At 49.4% G+C, this 15732-nt stretch overlaps 1 protein-coding gene across 1 annotated transcript; it reads left to right on the plus strand.

Moving 5' to 3' along the window:
* The first annotated feature begins 5684 nt into the window (after positions 1-5684).
* Gadd45g (growth arrest and DNA damage inducible gamma) lies at positions 5685-7414 on the plus strand. Its single transcript, XM_090324413.1, has 4 exons — positions 5685-5796; positions 6147-6248; positions 6427-6640; positions 6735-7414. Exons 1-4 carry the CDS (start codon positions 5744-5746, stop codon positions 6843-6845), a joined length of 480 nt encoding a protein of 159 aa, XP_090180539.1. The 5' UTR covers positions 5685-5743; the 3' UTR covers positions 6846-7414.
* Positions 7415-15732: the final 8318 nt, after the last annotated feature.

Consider the following 15732-nt stretch of genomic DNA (forward strand, 5'->3'; position numbering starts at 1 on the left):
GCACACTATCAGAAAAGAAAGTTTAACTCTAATTTGAACACCTATGGGGGGGGGTGGGACAGCAGCTTCCTGTGTCTACAGGTGTGATGTGACAATTGTGACATGTCTAGGATGACCTAAAGAATGTTTGCCCCCCCCTGCCCCCCCCAAACCACATCAGATGTGCATTTGTGAGTTGTTGGGAGCAATGAGCATCAAATTAAACATGCACAGGTCCTGTGGATGGACCAGAAGTCACTCTCAGACTATCACCGGAAAGGATCTGAAGGGCAAGGGGTGACATTTGCATTTCACTGATGGGAACCTGAGGGTAGCTGGGGAGGCAGGGGGTTTTGCCCACTGGGAGATTGTCCTTTGCTTAGGGCTGTGAGAGATGCCACCATCACTTCCTCTTCCAGTCCATGGAGACAAGTCAACATGCTGAAAGAATCCGTCCCCTTCTCATTATGTCCAAGGGTCTCCCAGAGCTCATGTCAGCCTTGGGCTCTGCCAGGGCATACCTAAGAATAAATTCCTGCAAGGTTTCACACCGGATGTCCGGTTTGGTCTGTGAGGGTTTCCCTTTCTCAGTTTCCTGTTTCCTGTCTCAGCTGTCATCTGAAGCACCAGCCCCTCCCCCCCCCACATCCTCATTTCCCCTGGGGTTGAGGGGGGGCTGCACTGCTGTGAAGGTGGGGAGGGTCAGTGTGGTGGGGTCTTTTAGATACTGGACACATCTGAGAGGTCATTATCCAGGCTGAGTCTGGGCATGTGATCTCTGTAAAGATTTGGTTTCTTCCTGTTAAAGGTGTCTGAAGTGGGGAGGGGGGAGGGACAGTGATAGACGGGGATACATTGTGTACGTGTGTGGAAATATCACAAGAGACCCTTTCTTGTAAAATTAATATATGCTAAGAAAACACTTTTTAAAATGAGTTTCTATATTTTTTTTCCTTTCTTTTTTAGTTAATTGGATATCATGCCTCTGGTTCATGATGCCTAATCCATCACTTAGGCATCTCTTTGTTTTCCTTTAAATCACCAATACTCTTCTGGAAACACAGGAAGCCAAGAGGCCTTGCCTGGTTATGAGAAGGGGCTGAAGAAGATGTGTGTGTGTGTGTGTGTGTGTGTGTGTGTGTGTGTGTGTGAGAGAGGGGGGGGTAGGGGTGGGGGAGGGGGAACAGGAGAATAACTCAGAATTCTGGATTGCAGCCCAGAGTCCTAAGATACCCTAGGAGAAGCAGTCCTGAAGAATCTGGGGGTACAAATGGTACTGAACTTCTCTGACCTCTTCTTTAACAACTGTCCTTCATTTGTTTCCAATGTTGTTTCTTTTCAAAGATCTGCAAAGGAGACTATCTGCAGAAAACAGATGCCAATGAACCAAGTAACAAGATAGTGTCCTTTGTTGAGTCCTGGCAGAATTGTGATGGACTAGAGAATAGTTCTCAGTTTGGGGGGTTCTAGCACCCCCTACCCAACCCCTGCTGATGATTTCCAGTGAGGTGGACAGACTATGGGCACATGTGATCAGATTTGATCATGTGGCAATTAAGTCCCACCTGTAGCCAACAAGAAACACGTGACAGCTTCTGGTCAAGGTGTTATGGCTGCCAACACCAACCTCTGGTGGTTAGAGGAATGTACTTGCTGGTTCATGACAGGCCTGCACATGCTACAAATGCAAATGCTTTGAGAAATGGAGAAAGGAATGTTTTAGAAAGCTCATCATTCAGTTATAATCCTCCTCCTTCCTTATCCCAATTAAATGCGTTTTTTTCCACTAACTTCCAATCAAGATATAAGTCAATCCCTTCCAGGCACCATTGGCTCATGCCTGCAAGGCTAGCTACTTATAAAGGCTGAGATCTGAGGACTGTGGTTCAAAGCCAGCCTGAGCAGAAAAGTCCCTGTGAGACTCTTATCACTAATTAGCCACTCAAAACCCAGATGTAGAGCTGGGGGCTAAAGTGGTAGAACGCTAGTTTTGAGCGCAGTGGCAAAGGTGCAGTACCCAGGCTCCAAGTTCAAGTCCAGTGACCAACAAACAAAAGTCAATCAGAAGCACATTTAGAAAGCATGTTAATTAAACACTTGAATCATGAGGAACATTTATTTCTTTTAGAGATAGAGGTCTCACTATGCTCCAGGTCGGCCGCAGACTTCTGGATTCAAGGATCCTCCTTAAAGGCTGGGATTACAAATTTGCATCTCACTGTGCTCCATGGCTCCAATGGTTATTTCATTTTTTTTTTTTTTTTGCCAGTCCTGGGCTTGAGCTCAGGGCCTGAGCACACTGTCCTTGGACTTTCTCAAGGCTAGAGCTCTACCACTTGAGCCTCAGCATCACTTCAAGCTTTTTTCTATATATGTGGTACCGAGGAATTGAACCCAGGTCTTCGTGCATGCTAGGCAAGCACTTTAACCACTAGGCCAAACTCCCGGCCCGGTAATTTCATTTTTTATTTTTATTTTTTTTTCCAATCCTGGGCCTTGAACTCAGGGCCTGAGCACTGTCCTTGGACTTTCTCAAGGCTCTACCACTTGAGCCTCAGTACCATTTCCAGCTTTTCTGTATGTATATGGTACCTAAGACTCGAACCTGGGTCTTCGTGCAAGCTAGGCAAGCACTCTACCACTAGGACAAACTCAGGGCCCTTGCTTTAATTTTTAAGTTCTGTGGGTATCCTTCCTTCCTCCCTCCTCCTCCTCCCCCTTCTTCTTCTTCTTCTCTCTGTCTCTGTCTCTGTCTCTCTTTCTTTCTTTTCTGGTTCTAGGACTAATGTTTGAACCCAAAGCCTAGCACTCAAGGCTGGCACTCTACCACTTGAGCCACACCTCCACATCTGGCTTTTTGCTGGTTAACTGGATATAAGTCTGATAGATTTTTGTGCCTCTTGAGTAACTAGGATTACAGGCATAAACCACTCACTAGCGGCCAGCTTCCAAAGTTGTTTTTGTTTTTGTTTTTTGTTGTTGTCATTGTTTGCTTTTTAAAAAACAAAACATCTGTGAGGATTTTCCTTTAAGAAAGCCACTGCTTTAGCAAGGTTCAGTGGAAGACTATACTGCCATAGGGAGTTTGGGGGTGACATCAGACTGTGACTTGAGACCCAAAGCAAGCAGAGTCTCTTGCTAAACGTATTTTCTGGCACACTGCAGTATCTTCAGCAAGGGAACAGGGTGTCTGAATCACAGCTCTGCTTCCAGATAAAGCCTTTCTTCTCTAATTGAGATGAGGAATTTGGGACACTTGGGACTGACTAATAAAGCCATGTAAAACCTACATATATCAGAAAGGAAGGTTTCCTGTAACTGAATACTTTAAAAATGTGAGCAAAGTAGAATAGCCCCAGGGGCTGTCAGTCAGCCGGGTGGAGACCGTCTGGGGATGGATGCCTGGCTTCTGAGCCGGTCCAAATGCACTGGCCTTCCTGTGGGGGAGGGGAGGTTTTACACTTACTACCCTTGCTGTCCCTTTCCTAGACCTACTCAGTGCTATAAATTAAAGTGGTCCCAGCAATACGTTTTATTTCCAACATTTCCTAAGGCATTGGAATTAATGCATTTTAAGAAATGCACACTTGCCTAATACCCAGTCAAGAGAAAGCAGCATTTTTTTTCATATATTTTTAATTGTAATTAATAGAAGGGTTACATGATATTTGCCAGATAGAAGGTGCATTAACTCACAAACATTGATACCCTTTCCCATGTCACAAAGCAGCATTTTATATGTCACTACCAAGAAAGACAAAGTGGATATGGTCTCCCCTGGCTGGATCTCTCTATTTCTAGGCCCTGGGTTTTAGAGGTTGTATGCAAATACATGCTTTCTGGAGTCCCCGCAGGGCAGATGCTTGCGGTGCTTCGCTTTGAGGTCACCAGAGGGCGCTCCTCACCTGGCCCCTGCCACTCACAGACCTGCGCGCTTCCCAGCATTGAAGGAAAACTTCAGAGCAAACCCACAAGCACCTTTCCTATCCCCCCATCCCCAAGATCATCCCATTTTGGGGGCAGGGGAATAATCCTTTTGATTATTTTCTTTCTCATTTTTCCTCCTCTGGTCTTGTAGGGTTCCAGGGAGTCCTGGCCAATCTCCCAGGACCTCCACCAGGCTGAGAGATGGCAAAAATCCATGTGTATGGCAAATGACTCCCTTTTTTTAAGCGTGGCTTGTGGGTCCAAACTAGCCAGAAGAGAGCAATTTCTAAGCTAGGAAACTCCCAATATCTCTTCCCATTTTATTCTTTTTTTTTTTTTTTACTGGAAAACAACTTTTATTTTTCCCCCATGCATTTTGAAGTCAGATATCTCGAGATCGCAGGCGGGAGCGGGGAACCGGAGCGTTTTTTGCAGGCCTTCTTCTGCCTCGGCTTCTCCCTTTGCGCGCTTCCCGGACTTCCAGGCCGGGAGTTGGGGCGCGCTTGCGTGCGCAGGGTGCAACCCAGCCCTTAGGAAGGTCAATCGGAGATCAGCCTCTTTCCAGGCGGTCTGTAGGGGGCGCCCGGGAAGCGGGATCAGGATCCAGACCCTCCAGATTCGGGTGCATCCAGCCCAGTGTCTTTCGCACCTAGAGGGGGGGAGAGGCCACTCTGGGACACGCGTGCTCGTGCACACGCCCCGTTTCCAGCAGCCGGGCCAGTGCAGGGGGCGGGCGCCGGAGCAGCACGCGGGCCCCACCCCCAGGCGCCTGGCAACGCAGGGGCCCCCACGCGCGGTGGTGGTGGAGGGGGGGGCTCATCCACCCCGGGTACCCGGAGGCAGGTGGACAGTGTCGCTATGAAGAGAAAGCCTCGATTGTCCCACTGCCACACGCCAGATCGCCACCATTGTGCGGTCCCCATAGAAATGCAAACGAGCCGCGTGCGCCGGCCGCAATCTGCTGGTCCCCGGCTCCCCTCCTCCTCCTCCTCCTCCCCGCGCCCCTTTCCACTAGGGGTTCGGGGTATTGGGGGGGGGCATCGGAGCGCTGGCCGCGGGCTGGGCCGGCTCGCTGGGGGCGGGGCGGGGCGGGGGGAGGTCGGGGTGGGCGTCGGACACCTTGGCGGGCCTTGGCGGGGCTGCAGACGCCCCTAGGGGCTCTCGCTTGGAGTGCTTTCCATTTCCGTTCCAACGCGACAGTGCCATCAATTCAGGTTCCCAGGGAAGAGAGGGTTCACCACCACCGCAGAAAACGAAATAAATTAATAATAATTAAAAAAAGCGCCAGAAACGAAAGGCGACACAAAAATCACTCCTCTACAGGTCCCCAAGGGTGCATTTTCAACTCCTTCCAGCCTGGGTGAGCAGATGAGATTGGGGAGGTTGGGTGGGTTTGGGGTGGGTTTTTTTTTTTTTTTTGGTCTTTTTGACTTTTTTTTTTCCTTTTCGGGATTGATTTAAAAAGAAAGAAAGGAAAAGGCAGGCGAGCCGCAATCTGCAGGCTCCAGTCTGCCTGGTAACACCCCGACAAAAGCGGCAGATTTGGGGCATTGTCATGCCCCGCGCCCCTCCCCACGTGGCCTTCTGGCACGAGCCGCCGGCCTGCCGCCTCATTTGCATGAGAAAGCCGGCGCCGGCCAATGGGCGTGCAGCCTCGCGCCAGCTGGCGGCGCCGCGCCGGCTCGGCTATATAAGGACGCGCGCCTGCCGGAGTCGCCGGACGTAGGCGCGCAGAGCGAGTCGGATCCGGGCTCAACCTCCCGAGCCGCGCTCCGCGCTCCGCGTTCGTGGCGTCTCCACTCTTGGATATATCTTTCGCCGCCCCGTCAACCGCACCATGACTCTGGAAGAAATCCGCGGCCAGGACGCAGTGCCAGAAACGACTGCTAGGTAGGTTTTGCGGGGTGGGGTGGGGGGAAAGGGAGGGTGTCCTCCGAGATGTGGGGGGGGGGCGGCGGGAAGCCCGGTGAGATCCGAGCCGAGCTGTGCCGGGACGGGGGGGGATGCTGACACGGTGTCAGGACCGTGGGGGAGTGAAGGGAGGGTGCTTAAAGCTAGAGACGGGGTGCCACACGCCAGGTTCGAGACGCGATCGGGGGTGGGGGATGGGGGAAAGCCCAAAGTGCGCCCCCCCGGGGGGACAGAGGATCGATCTGGGGTGCTGCAGGTTGGGTCTGGGGATGCGGTTGGCGGGGGGGAACCCGTGGGCTGACGGCGGGCGCTGCCGGCTCTCCGCACAGGATGCAGGGCGCCGGGAAAGCGCTGCACGAGCTGCTGCTGTCTGCACAGCGCCAGGGCTGTCTCACCGCCGGCGTCTACGAGTCCGCCAAGGTCCTGAACGTGTAAGTACAGAGCGCGGCTCGCGGTCGGGGGCGACCCGGGGCGGGGTGCGATGGCTGGGTGGATGGGTGGCGGCGGCGGCGGCGGCGCGAGACCTGGGCTCGGCTTCCCCGGGTCCCCCCAACCCGCCGCCCCGCGTGTCCGCTGACCTTGCGCTCTCCCCGGGTCTGCCCTCCCCAGGGACCCCGATAACGTGACGTTCTGCGTGCTGGCTGCGGACCAGGAGGACGAGGGCGACATCGCGCTGCAGATCCACTTTACGCTGATCCAGGCGTTCTGCTGCGAGAACGACATCGACATCGTGCGCGTGGGCGACGTGCAGCGGCTGGCGGCCATCGTGGGCGCCGGCGACGAGGCGGGCGCGCCGGGCGACCTGCACTGCATCCTCATTTCGGTGAGTGTCGCCTCCAAGTCCCCTCCCCGTCCCCTCCTCCCCCACCCCCACACTTCCCAGCGCTGACCCCCGCTCCCCCTTTTCCTCCCCGCAGAATCCCAATGAGGACTCGTGGAAGGACCCCGCGTTGGAAAAGCTCAGTCTGTTCTGCGAGGAGAGCCGGAGCGTTAACGACTGGGTGCCCAACATCACCCTTCCCGAGTGACGGTTTTGAGCGGCGGGGAGGACCTTGGTCTGATCGACGTGGTGACACGCTCCGGGGCGCCTAGCACGCTGCTGGCTCTGCGGAGGGGCCCTCGGAGGGCGCCCGAGTGCGCGCGCGCGGCGTGGAGACGGCAGGCCCGCGGGGCGCCCGGAGAGCGCGCGAGGGCGCGGCGCCCAGGCGGACTGCACACTTCCCAGCCCAGGACTCTGCAAGGGACCCGAGCAAGCGGCTGCTCGCCCTGGAACGCCGAGGCTGGGACGTTTTTTGTGGTTTTTTTTTTTTTTGGGTCGCAGGGCCAGGAAGGACTTGATTGGCCGGGGACGCTGGTGGTGGTGGTGACTCAGCAAGCCGGTGCTCCCGGGCTGGAAGGAGGGGAAAAAGGCTGGGAGAGCCGCGGCGCGGCCAGGTCTGCACTTGGGGACGGCGGCGGCCGGGAGTATGTCGGACTTGGCAGGCTGGCACGACTTTTTATTATTAATGTCCAGGATGGATCTGGGTATTGCTTCGTTTTTCTCAAGGATGCTGTCATTGAAGTTGTTGAGGGTGACAATAAACTTAATTTGAAATAGGCTGACGCTGTTTATTGAGTTGCGGGGAGCATCTTTGCCTCCATCCTTGGTTGGGGGGGGGGGAGGGCCGCCAGTGTTGGAGGTGATTGCTGGAAGCTGCGCGGAGCTAATGGCACCTGTTTTCCGTCTTCCTGTGGGACAAGAATGACAGGCTTCTCGGGCTGGCCGTGAGGGAGGGAAATCTGGCCAGCGTCTGCATCTGTCTCCTTTAGGAAGATTTCAAACTTGCAGAGTGGATGGGGGCATACTTGAGATAAGGCATTGGGGCGCAGCAACTCAGGACTTGGCAATCCAATCCGATCACTGACCTCTGCCTCCCTGTCTCTCCCCTCCCCCTACCTCTCCCTCCGACAGCTGCTTATCTGAGCAGCTAGCCAAGGGGCCCGTGCATGGCTTTTCCTACACAATGAGCTTGGCCTTCTGCAGCCCTGGCCCTTTGTGGTCCCTGAGCATAGGGAGGGTGGGGGGGAGACAGGCTGTGCCAGCTTTCAGGAACTTTTCTCTTTTGCTTTGCTCTGACCAGGCAATGCGAGGAAAGTATTCATATCAAACATGACACCGATGGCTGCGTTCAAGTCTGAGTCATCATTTTGTCATGGCTGTGATAGAACTTAACAAGATGTGAGCAAAAGTTGGGAGGCAGAGTCTATATAAATAGGCATGAGCAGTTCTGGCATCTGTTAGGTGCCTATTTTCAGTGTCTTCTGCCCACATCAGTTAATCTTGCTCTTGCTTTTACTCCCAGCTCCTGGTTAGCTTCTGGGGGAGGGAGTAGGGGGGGGAGAGGAGTGCAAGTGGAGCTGGCTTGCTGTCAGTCTTCAGGGAAGGAGGGCGACTTGCTGTTTGTCTAAGGACTTGCTGCTGATTTACCAGCAGTCCTTGGATTGAGTGCTACTTTAAAAATTCTTTCCAAATCTAGGAAGCATTTGGAACACAACAGGAAAACTGCAGGAGCTTAATTGCTCTTCCTGTAAAGAAAGCATTCTGTTTCTCATGTATCTGTTCCTAAAAGCATTGACTCCTTTGCAAAGGAGGAAGCCCAGTGAATTAATTTAATTATCTGTGCCCAAATTACTTCCGTATTTTACCGATTTGCCCCCCTTAAATATTGTTTTCCAACAGAACTCTGCAAAACAGGTGGCCAGACGTACTTGATCATTGGTCAACTTGTGGAGTATTGAGTTGGTGGGCCTTACCAAACTTGACCTCCTTTAATTTAGACCTTGCTGTGAGGCCACTTGTTGGGACTCTGGAAGCAAGGACAATTTGCAGAGGGACAAAAAGGAAAAGAAAAAGAAAATAGATAAATAAAAAGGCAGGCTTAGCATTGGAATCAGGCCCAAAGTTTGTGCTAAATACCTTCTTTCTTGATAAATATAACTAAATGCATTATTATTCAAATGAACTAAGCACGTGGGTACTAAAACATAGTCGAAAATATACGTGCTAGGTACAAAGCTCATACAAGCCCTTGGTACTTGCTAATCATTATGTCCATGTAAGGTGGCCCATGCAAAGAATTGAACTCAAAACTGCAGATTAAAAACAAAAATACTAACAGAGCTGAGTGATGGTGGCTCGCGCTTGTAATCCTAGCTACACAGGAGGCTGAGGTCTGAGGATCGTGGTTCTAAGTCAGCCTTGACAGGAAAAACCATTAGACGCTTCTCCAATTAACCACCAAAAAGCTAGAGGTAGAGTTGTGACTCAAGTGGTAGAGCAGCAGCCTTAAGCAAAAAAAGCTAAGTGAGAACAAGAGGCCCAGTATGGGGACACACACACACACACACACACACACACACACACACACGCCCCTAAAATGAATATTAATGGCAATGATACTTATGAACTAATGGTTGCTTGCTCAAGACAATGAGTTATAAACCATAAAGTCTTTCTATGGTGGTAGTTTGCTTTGACTATTTGAGGATAAGGCCTTTTGGGACCCGGAAGTCTGTTTCCAAGGCTGACATGAACCAGAACCAGGGCCTTACAACTTTCTGGTGCTGGAACATGCTTACAGATCAGCAAGAGGACTATGGGGGCAGGGAGGGGGGGCTATTTTCAACATTTACAAAATTATATAGATGCAAAAATCACAAGACACAAAACATGAAAGCATAAAATATAAAACTGGACTCCACAAACCTGTAAGAATAGTTGGGTGTATTCTTCTCTTACCTTCTGCTCTCTCTCTCTGAGTCATATATCTCATGTAGTATATGCAAACGCACAGGTATTTTCTAGGCAGCAGTATCTGGCTTACTCTGCCTTAGTGATCCTTTTCCTACATGCCCTAACAGCACCTGTGTAATGTTTCAACTTTTAGGTTCCAGGACAAGGGGAAACTGCAGTATTATCTGCATCCCAGCTAGAGAGTCTGTCCCTGGCTAATCCCCCCAAATCACAGACGCCTGTAGAATTTAAATAACTTCAGTCTAAAACAAACCTGTACAAGGACAATCAAGTGTGTCTTTTGTGTATGTAAGAATATATTTATTTATTTATTACCTGTTTTTGTGCCAGGGTCCTGGGACTTGAACCCAGGGCCTGAGCATTTTCCTTCAGTTTTTTTTTTTTTTTTTTTTTTTTTGCTCCAGGTTAGTACTCTACCATATGAGCCATGGCCCACTTCTGACTTTTTTAGTGAATAATTAGAGATAAGAATCTCACAGGCTTGTCTGCCTGGGTTGGCTTTGAATGAAGTTCCTTTAATCTTGGCCTCCTAAGTAGCTAAGATGCAGACAGTCATGAGCCACCAGGGTCTGGCTTGTATTTATTTATTTTAATGTTTTGCATTAGACCCTTGCTACACAATTTTACTGTGGCCAACAGATGTAAATGAATACAGAAATGACAGTGGGAGGTACTGAGGTCAGGTAATGCCATCCCGCTGACCCTGTCCACTGAGGGAGTTGGAGCCTCCAGGCCTGACCTGGAGATAAGAGAACAAAATGATCTCTGAGATCTGAGTTTACTCTTAAAGTTCAAACTCAGTGTATTATACATTGTGTTCAATTGTTCACCTCACTAGCACAATGTGTATTGGTCACAAGGCTTACAAAGAACCACTGGGGGAAAAGCAAATAATAATAATAAGTAATAATAATAATACATTTTCAGAGGAAGAGTGAGGATGTTGATAAACAAGCAAGGCAGGGAGGCCATGAGATCAGCTGAATGAGCAGACATTCCTTTTGCTTGGCTGTTGTTTGGCTTTTCTCAAGATGCTTGCACTTTTCAGTTGGCTTTCTTAACCTAACTCCCTTGATCTCCATATTTGGATATATTCCTCAAATGGCCAGAGGAAATTGTCCTTCCACAGCCACCATAAGGAGACTTTGTGACTTAAGTGGTAGAATGAGACAGTGTCCAATAGTATGCATGCAACACTGAAAGAATGCCTAGGGCAAACTTGTACATATGATCCTTGTAAGTTGCTCTATGTGGGGTGTGTGTGTGTGTGTGTGTGTGTGTGTGTGTGTGTGTATTCATTCAGGGGTTTAAACTCAGAGATTCTTGCTCTTGTTTAGCTATTTTGCTCAAGGCTGGTACTTTACCACTTGAACCACACTCCACTTCTGGCTTTTACTGATATATTGGAGATGAAAAACTTTCATGGATTTTTCTTCCCTCCACTGGCTTGGAACTTTTTCCAGATCTCAATTTCCTAGTAACTATGTTGCAGGTGTGAGCTCTTAGACCAGGGCGGGGTGTGTATGGGGGGGGGAATGGGGGAGAGTTGGCCTGTTTTAAGTTACACTACTTTATCTTGTAAAATAAAGTTGTCAAATGATTACTGGCCAAGATGAGTGTGAGAGGATGCCGTGGGGAGGGGCAGGCTGCACGGAGGAGTCAGAAATTCAAGGAGGTGGTTCACCTGACTACCTGGGGCTCTAGTGCTTTAGGGTAGCAGAAAGTTTTATCTCTGTTTTTCTTGTTCTCCTTTCTTTTTTACTATGGTGAAGGTAGAAAATGAGTGACTCGTCTTCTTAGGTCAAATAGGCATGGACTCACCACCTGACTGGTTCAGTTGCCCTTGCCTTCTACCTAGGTATGGATGGATTTCCTTGCCTGCCTGGAAGGGTCCTGACAGTGCTGGGGAAGATTTCAGGCTCATCGTGCACCCCTTTATTCCACCATGAAAACACGATGACCAAGAAAATGGGAAATGTGAGTGCTAGACTTGAGCAAAAAGCTAGGAGCAACAAGCCCTGAGTTCAAGCCCCAGTACTCACACACACACACACAACATCAACAACAACAAACCACCATTAAAAAAACCATTCTAGGGGCCGGGAGTTTGGCCTAGTGGTTAAAGTGCTTGCCCAGCATGCATGAAGACCCGGGTTCGATTCCTCGGTACCACATACATAGAAAAAAGCCGGAAATGGTGCTGAGGCTCAAGTGGTAGAGCTCTAGCCTTGAGAAAATTCCAAGGACAGTGCTCAGGCCCTGAGCTCAAGCCCAGGACTGGCAAAAAAAAAAATTCTACCAACAGACTACATTATAAATATATATATATATATGACATAGGTATACCATATATATAATATGATATATATCACCATTTAATCCAGTTATGTATTTTACTGTCATAAGCAGCATTTACCATTTCTTTCCCTTCTTCTGATTTCTCTTCAGTTCAACTCTTTCCATAGTAACCATGTGCTTTCCCCAGTGAACACAGTTCATGCTCCCCTCTGTCTCCCATCCTTTTTGCTTTCTTCCCTTCCCTAAGATACCCTCACTCCATTTCTTCCTCTTCTTCATCTCTCTCCTTCTTCTCCTCAGCTCCCCTTTTTCTCCCCTTCCTGTTCCTCTCTTCCCTCTGCTTTCTCACAATCCCACAATCCCACTCGCCCTCAACCAAATTATGGAGCCCCTGCTATGCCTGAGCCCTGGATTCCAGTAAGACCTTTTGGTGTTCCTGCTACTGCTTCCTGGAGAGAGCTTGGGGTGGCACTGGGATTGACAGTCCAGTTCCCAGCTTCCTGCCCCTCCCTAGCTTGCCCCTCCCTGATGATCGTGACCTCTCATGCAGCTCCCGTCCCCCCTCCATTTGCCATGCACTCAGTTGCACTAGTGCAACTAGTGGAATCCTGCCCATATCTCATTTAACCCTCAACTGGCTCCATGCATCTGACCTTGCCTGGATGGGTGGCTTTCTCCATCATGATTTTTTTTTTTCTGGCTCCACTTTCCTGGCTCTTGCTCCTGACCTTTAAGTAGGGCATAGTGACCCATGTACCCTTCAGAAGCAGAAATGGGTGCTTGTGGAAGGAGGAGGGTGAGTTTAGATGTTGAAGGGGGGAGGTTCCAGAAAACCATCCCCTATCCTCGGTGTCCAGTCCTTCACCTTCACCTAGGGGCTATAAGGGATCACAGTACCTTTGCCACTTTTAAGGAATGTCTCAGGTTCCTGGCTGCCAGGCCAGCTGCAAGGCCTGATCAGAGGAGTTGTGCTACGTGAGGGGAGGAGGGAAGAGCCCCAGGCCATCATACTTGACTCAGTCTGTCCACAGATGGGCAGACAGAAGATGCTGCTTGCTTAATCAGGGCACTAGAAACTAGGGATATGCTTTGCCTGGGCCAGTAAGTAGCGATAGGCACCCTTAGAAAGCAGAGGCTGCGGGCTGTGGAAGAGGGAGTGGGGTGGTCTAGATGTTAGAAGGCTTCCAGTACAGACAAGAAAGTCCATGACATTCTGTGTTCATGGAGGGAGGCTTTATGTGGTGGCATGTACCTGTGATTTTGGTGATGTCAAGAAGTCTAAAGATAGGCAGATGGTAGCTCAAGTAGGTGCCTGGGCAGAAAGTGGGACCCTATCCTGAAAATAACCAGGGGAAAAACAGAGGTGGAGACGTGACTCAGCTGTATATCATGACTATCTGGCAAGCACAAAGCTTTGAATTCAACACCACAGTACTGCCAAGAGCAGAGAGGGTGGTGGGAAAAGAGCGATGTGGTGGGGAAGGAAGGAAGGAGGGAAGGAAGGAAGGAAGAAAAGAAGGAAAGGAAAGGAAAGCAATGGAAAGAGAATGGCTAGGCCCTGGCTCATAGCTAGCAAGCAGAGAGAACCCAATTCCTATAGAGCTATCCTGTCATTGAGCTCAAGAGCCAGTTCTTCAGAACTTGATCCATGCCTGTGGGTGCAGAGAAGAAGCCTGCTACACCTCCCTGAAGTTCTGACCCACAGCCCTGTGAGACTGGGCACAGATAATGTTTGATCATCTTTATGGCAATTTGTCATTTAGCACGGTGAGGGACAAGAGCAGTCTCTTGAGTTCATTCTCACCATCCCTCCCGGGTGGTGCATGCTCTTTGGGCTCGAGTCTCTTGAGCCTAGTTATAGCAAGTATTATACCTGTGCTTTCCCACCTCTCTCCTACCACTCTCTAAATCCTTCAGGGGTTCCCCCTTCCCCCCCCCAGACAGCTGCCTTTTACACCTCACGATCCTCATCTTCAAAGTTGGCAGGGACAATCCGATGTAGCCCTCCAGGGCCTCTCCAGGGTGGGTGAATCTTGCTGAAGGGAGGCAAATAGACTACAAAGCTCAGCATTCGCCTCATAAAAGGAAGTGGCTGAGAGGAAGAGACAGGCATGAGGTGTCTTCTTGCCTGAGATGTTTGTAACTTGTCCTGATTTTTCTTGTAATACAATCTTGGTGAAAGCAACACTCTTTTTTTTTTTTTTTTTTTCCTGTTTGCTCATGGCTTCCTGTTACAAGGCCCAAACACATTTATTGGTTTGTTTCTGGTCCCTGATGTGGAAAATAATAGATCAATGAGAGCCAGGAAGAACCTGGCCTTTACTGTCTGAGACATTCAGAACAGAGTCAATTATGGGAAAGCTTGCTAAAAGGATGAAGCTTCTTCCCTTCACAAAGTGGGTCTCTGATCTTATAACCACTGCCTTTGATTGGTACATTGATGTGGTTTGAATTTGTTACCTTTCTGCTAATTCTTGTGATTCATTTTTTCAGTAGTTAGAGTTTGCTGTGGGGTGAGGTTTACAAGTCCGTTGCATCCTGATAGTTTTATTGATCTTGATTTCTAACACCTTCTCTTCATCTGTTGCTACTCTGTACTGGTGGCTTCAGCTCCTATCTTCCTTGAAAATGAACATTCAGGAGGATAATTTAAAACGTGTAGGATTCTTATTACAGTGAAGTGTAGGCCAGCTGAGTTACAAAGAGCAACCGGAACACTGCATCAAAAAGTAAAATGGAAAGAAAGGAAACAGAGGCACTTGGAGAAAGCATCCTCTTTCATAGCAGGAGTAAAGTGACCTCTAGTAACTCGTGGTAGCAGATCAGTTCATGGAACCTGCTCCCACTGAACAGGAATTGGATGCAAGAATTCCAGGAAAGAGATTGCTAGTTGTGTGTTCAGCTATCAGAAATCCATTTTGAACCATGAGCCCTTATGTTCTGTACTGGGATTTCTGCAAATCACTTAAATTCCAGCTTTGCAAGGCCAAACAATGGACTAAGATCAAGAGCGGGGTTTGAGGGCCGGGAGTTTGGCCTAATGGTTAAAGTGCTTGCCTAGCATGCATGAAGACCTGGGTTCGATTCCTCGGTACCACATACATAGAAAAAAGCCGGAAGTGGTGCTGAGGCTCAGGTGGTAGAGCTCTAGCCTTGAGAAAGTCCAAGGACAGTGCTCAGGCCCTGAGTTCAAGCCCAGGACTGGCAAAAAAAAAAAAAAAGAGTGAGGTTTGACTGACATATCATCAAAAGGTCAAGTTAAACTAATCAAGGATTTTGGAGAGTGTTCAATGTTAGTTCCCTTCCCCTTGGCCCCCCAAAGGCTGGTGTTAGAGTCTCAGTCTTCGGGGTGACATATTGAGAGGTGGTGGGCCTTCAAGGGGTGGGGCCTAGGGAGAGGTCTTTAGGTCATTGGAAGTGTTCCCTTGAAAGGGACCATGAGACATCAACTCCTTCCTCCTTCTCTTCTGTTTCCTGGCAATGACAGTCTATTGTTCTGCCATTTATTTTCTATCATGATATTTTATGGCCTCATTATAGGTCAAAACAATGAGGCCAACCCATGAGAGAGTGGAACTTGCCCAACTCTGAGCCAAAATAGATACAAGTTGGCTCCCTCAATTATTTTCTTACAGTAATAAAAACTGTAAGAAAAAAAAAAGAACCAGTAATCATGACAGCTACAATGGTCCCACCAAAAGTATCTTACATCACTGCAACTCTGTATTCTATGCTAAAGGAAAGGGCTCACTCCATATCAGAGGACTCCATGAGGGCAAGGCCCAGGGCAGACACTGACCATTCCTTCTCTGCTTGCAGCCTAT

Source organism: Megascapheus bottae, chromosome 34, assembly GCF_031878675.1.
Source record: "Megascapheus bottae isolate mThoBot1 chromosome 34, mThoBot2.hap1, whole genome shotgun sequence".
In the NCBI taxonomy this organism is placed as follows: domain Eukaryota; kingdom Metazoa; phylum Chordata; class Mammalia; order Rodentia; family Geomyidae; genus Megascapheus; species Megascapheus bottae.

Coding starts and splice junctions, on each gene's coding strand:
- Gadd45g (XM_090324413.1), top strand. CDS start 5,744: ATGACTCTGGAAGAAATCCGCGGCCAGGACGCAGTGCCAGAAACGACT. Junction 5,797..6,146: donor GTGCCAGAAACGACTGCTAG/GTAGGTTTTGCG, acceptor CTCTCCGCACAG/GATGCAGGGCGCCGGGAAAG. Junction 6,641..6,734: donor TGCACTGCATCCTCATTTCG/GTGAGTGTCGCC, acceptor TCCTCCCCGCAG/AATCCCAATGAGGACTCGTG.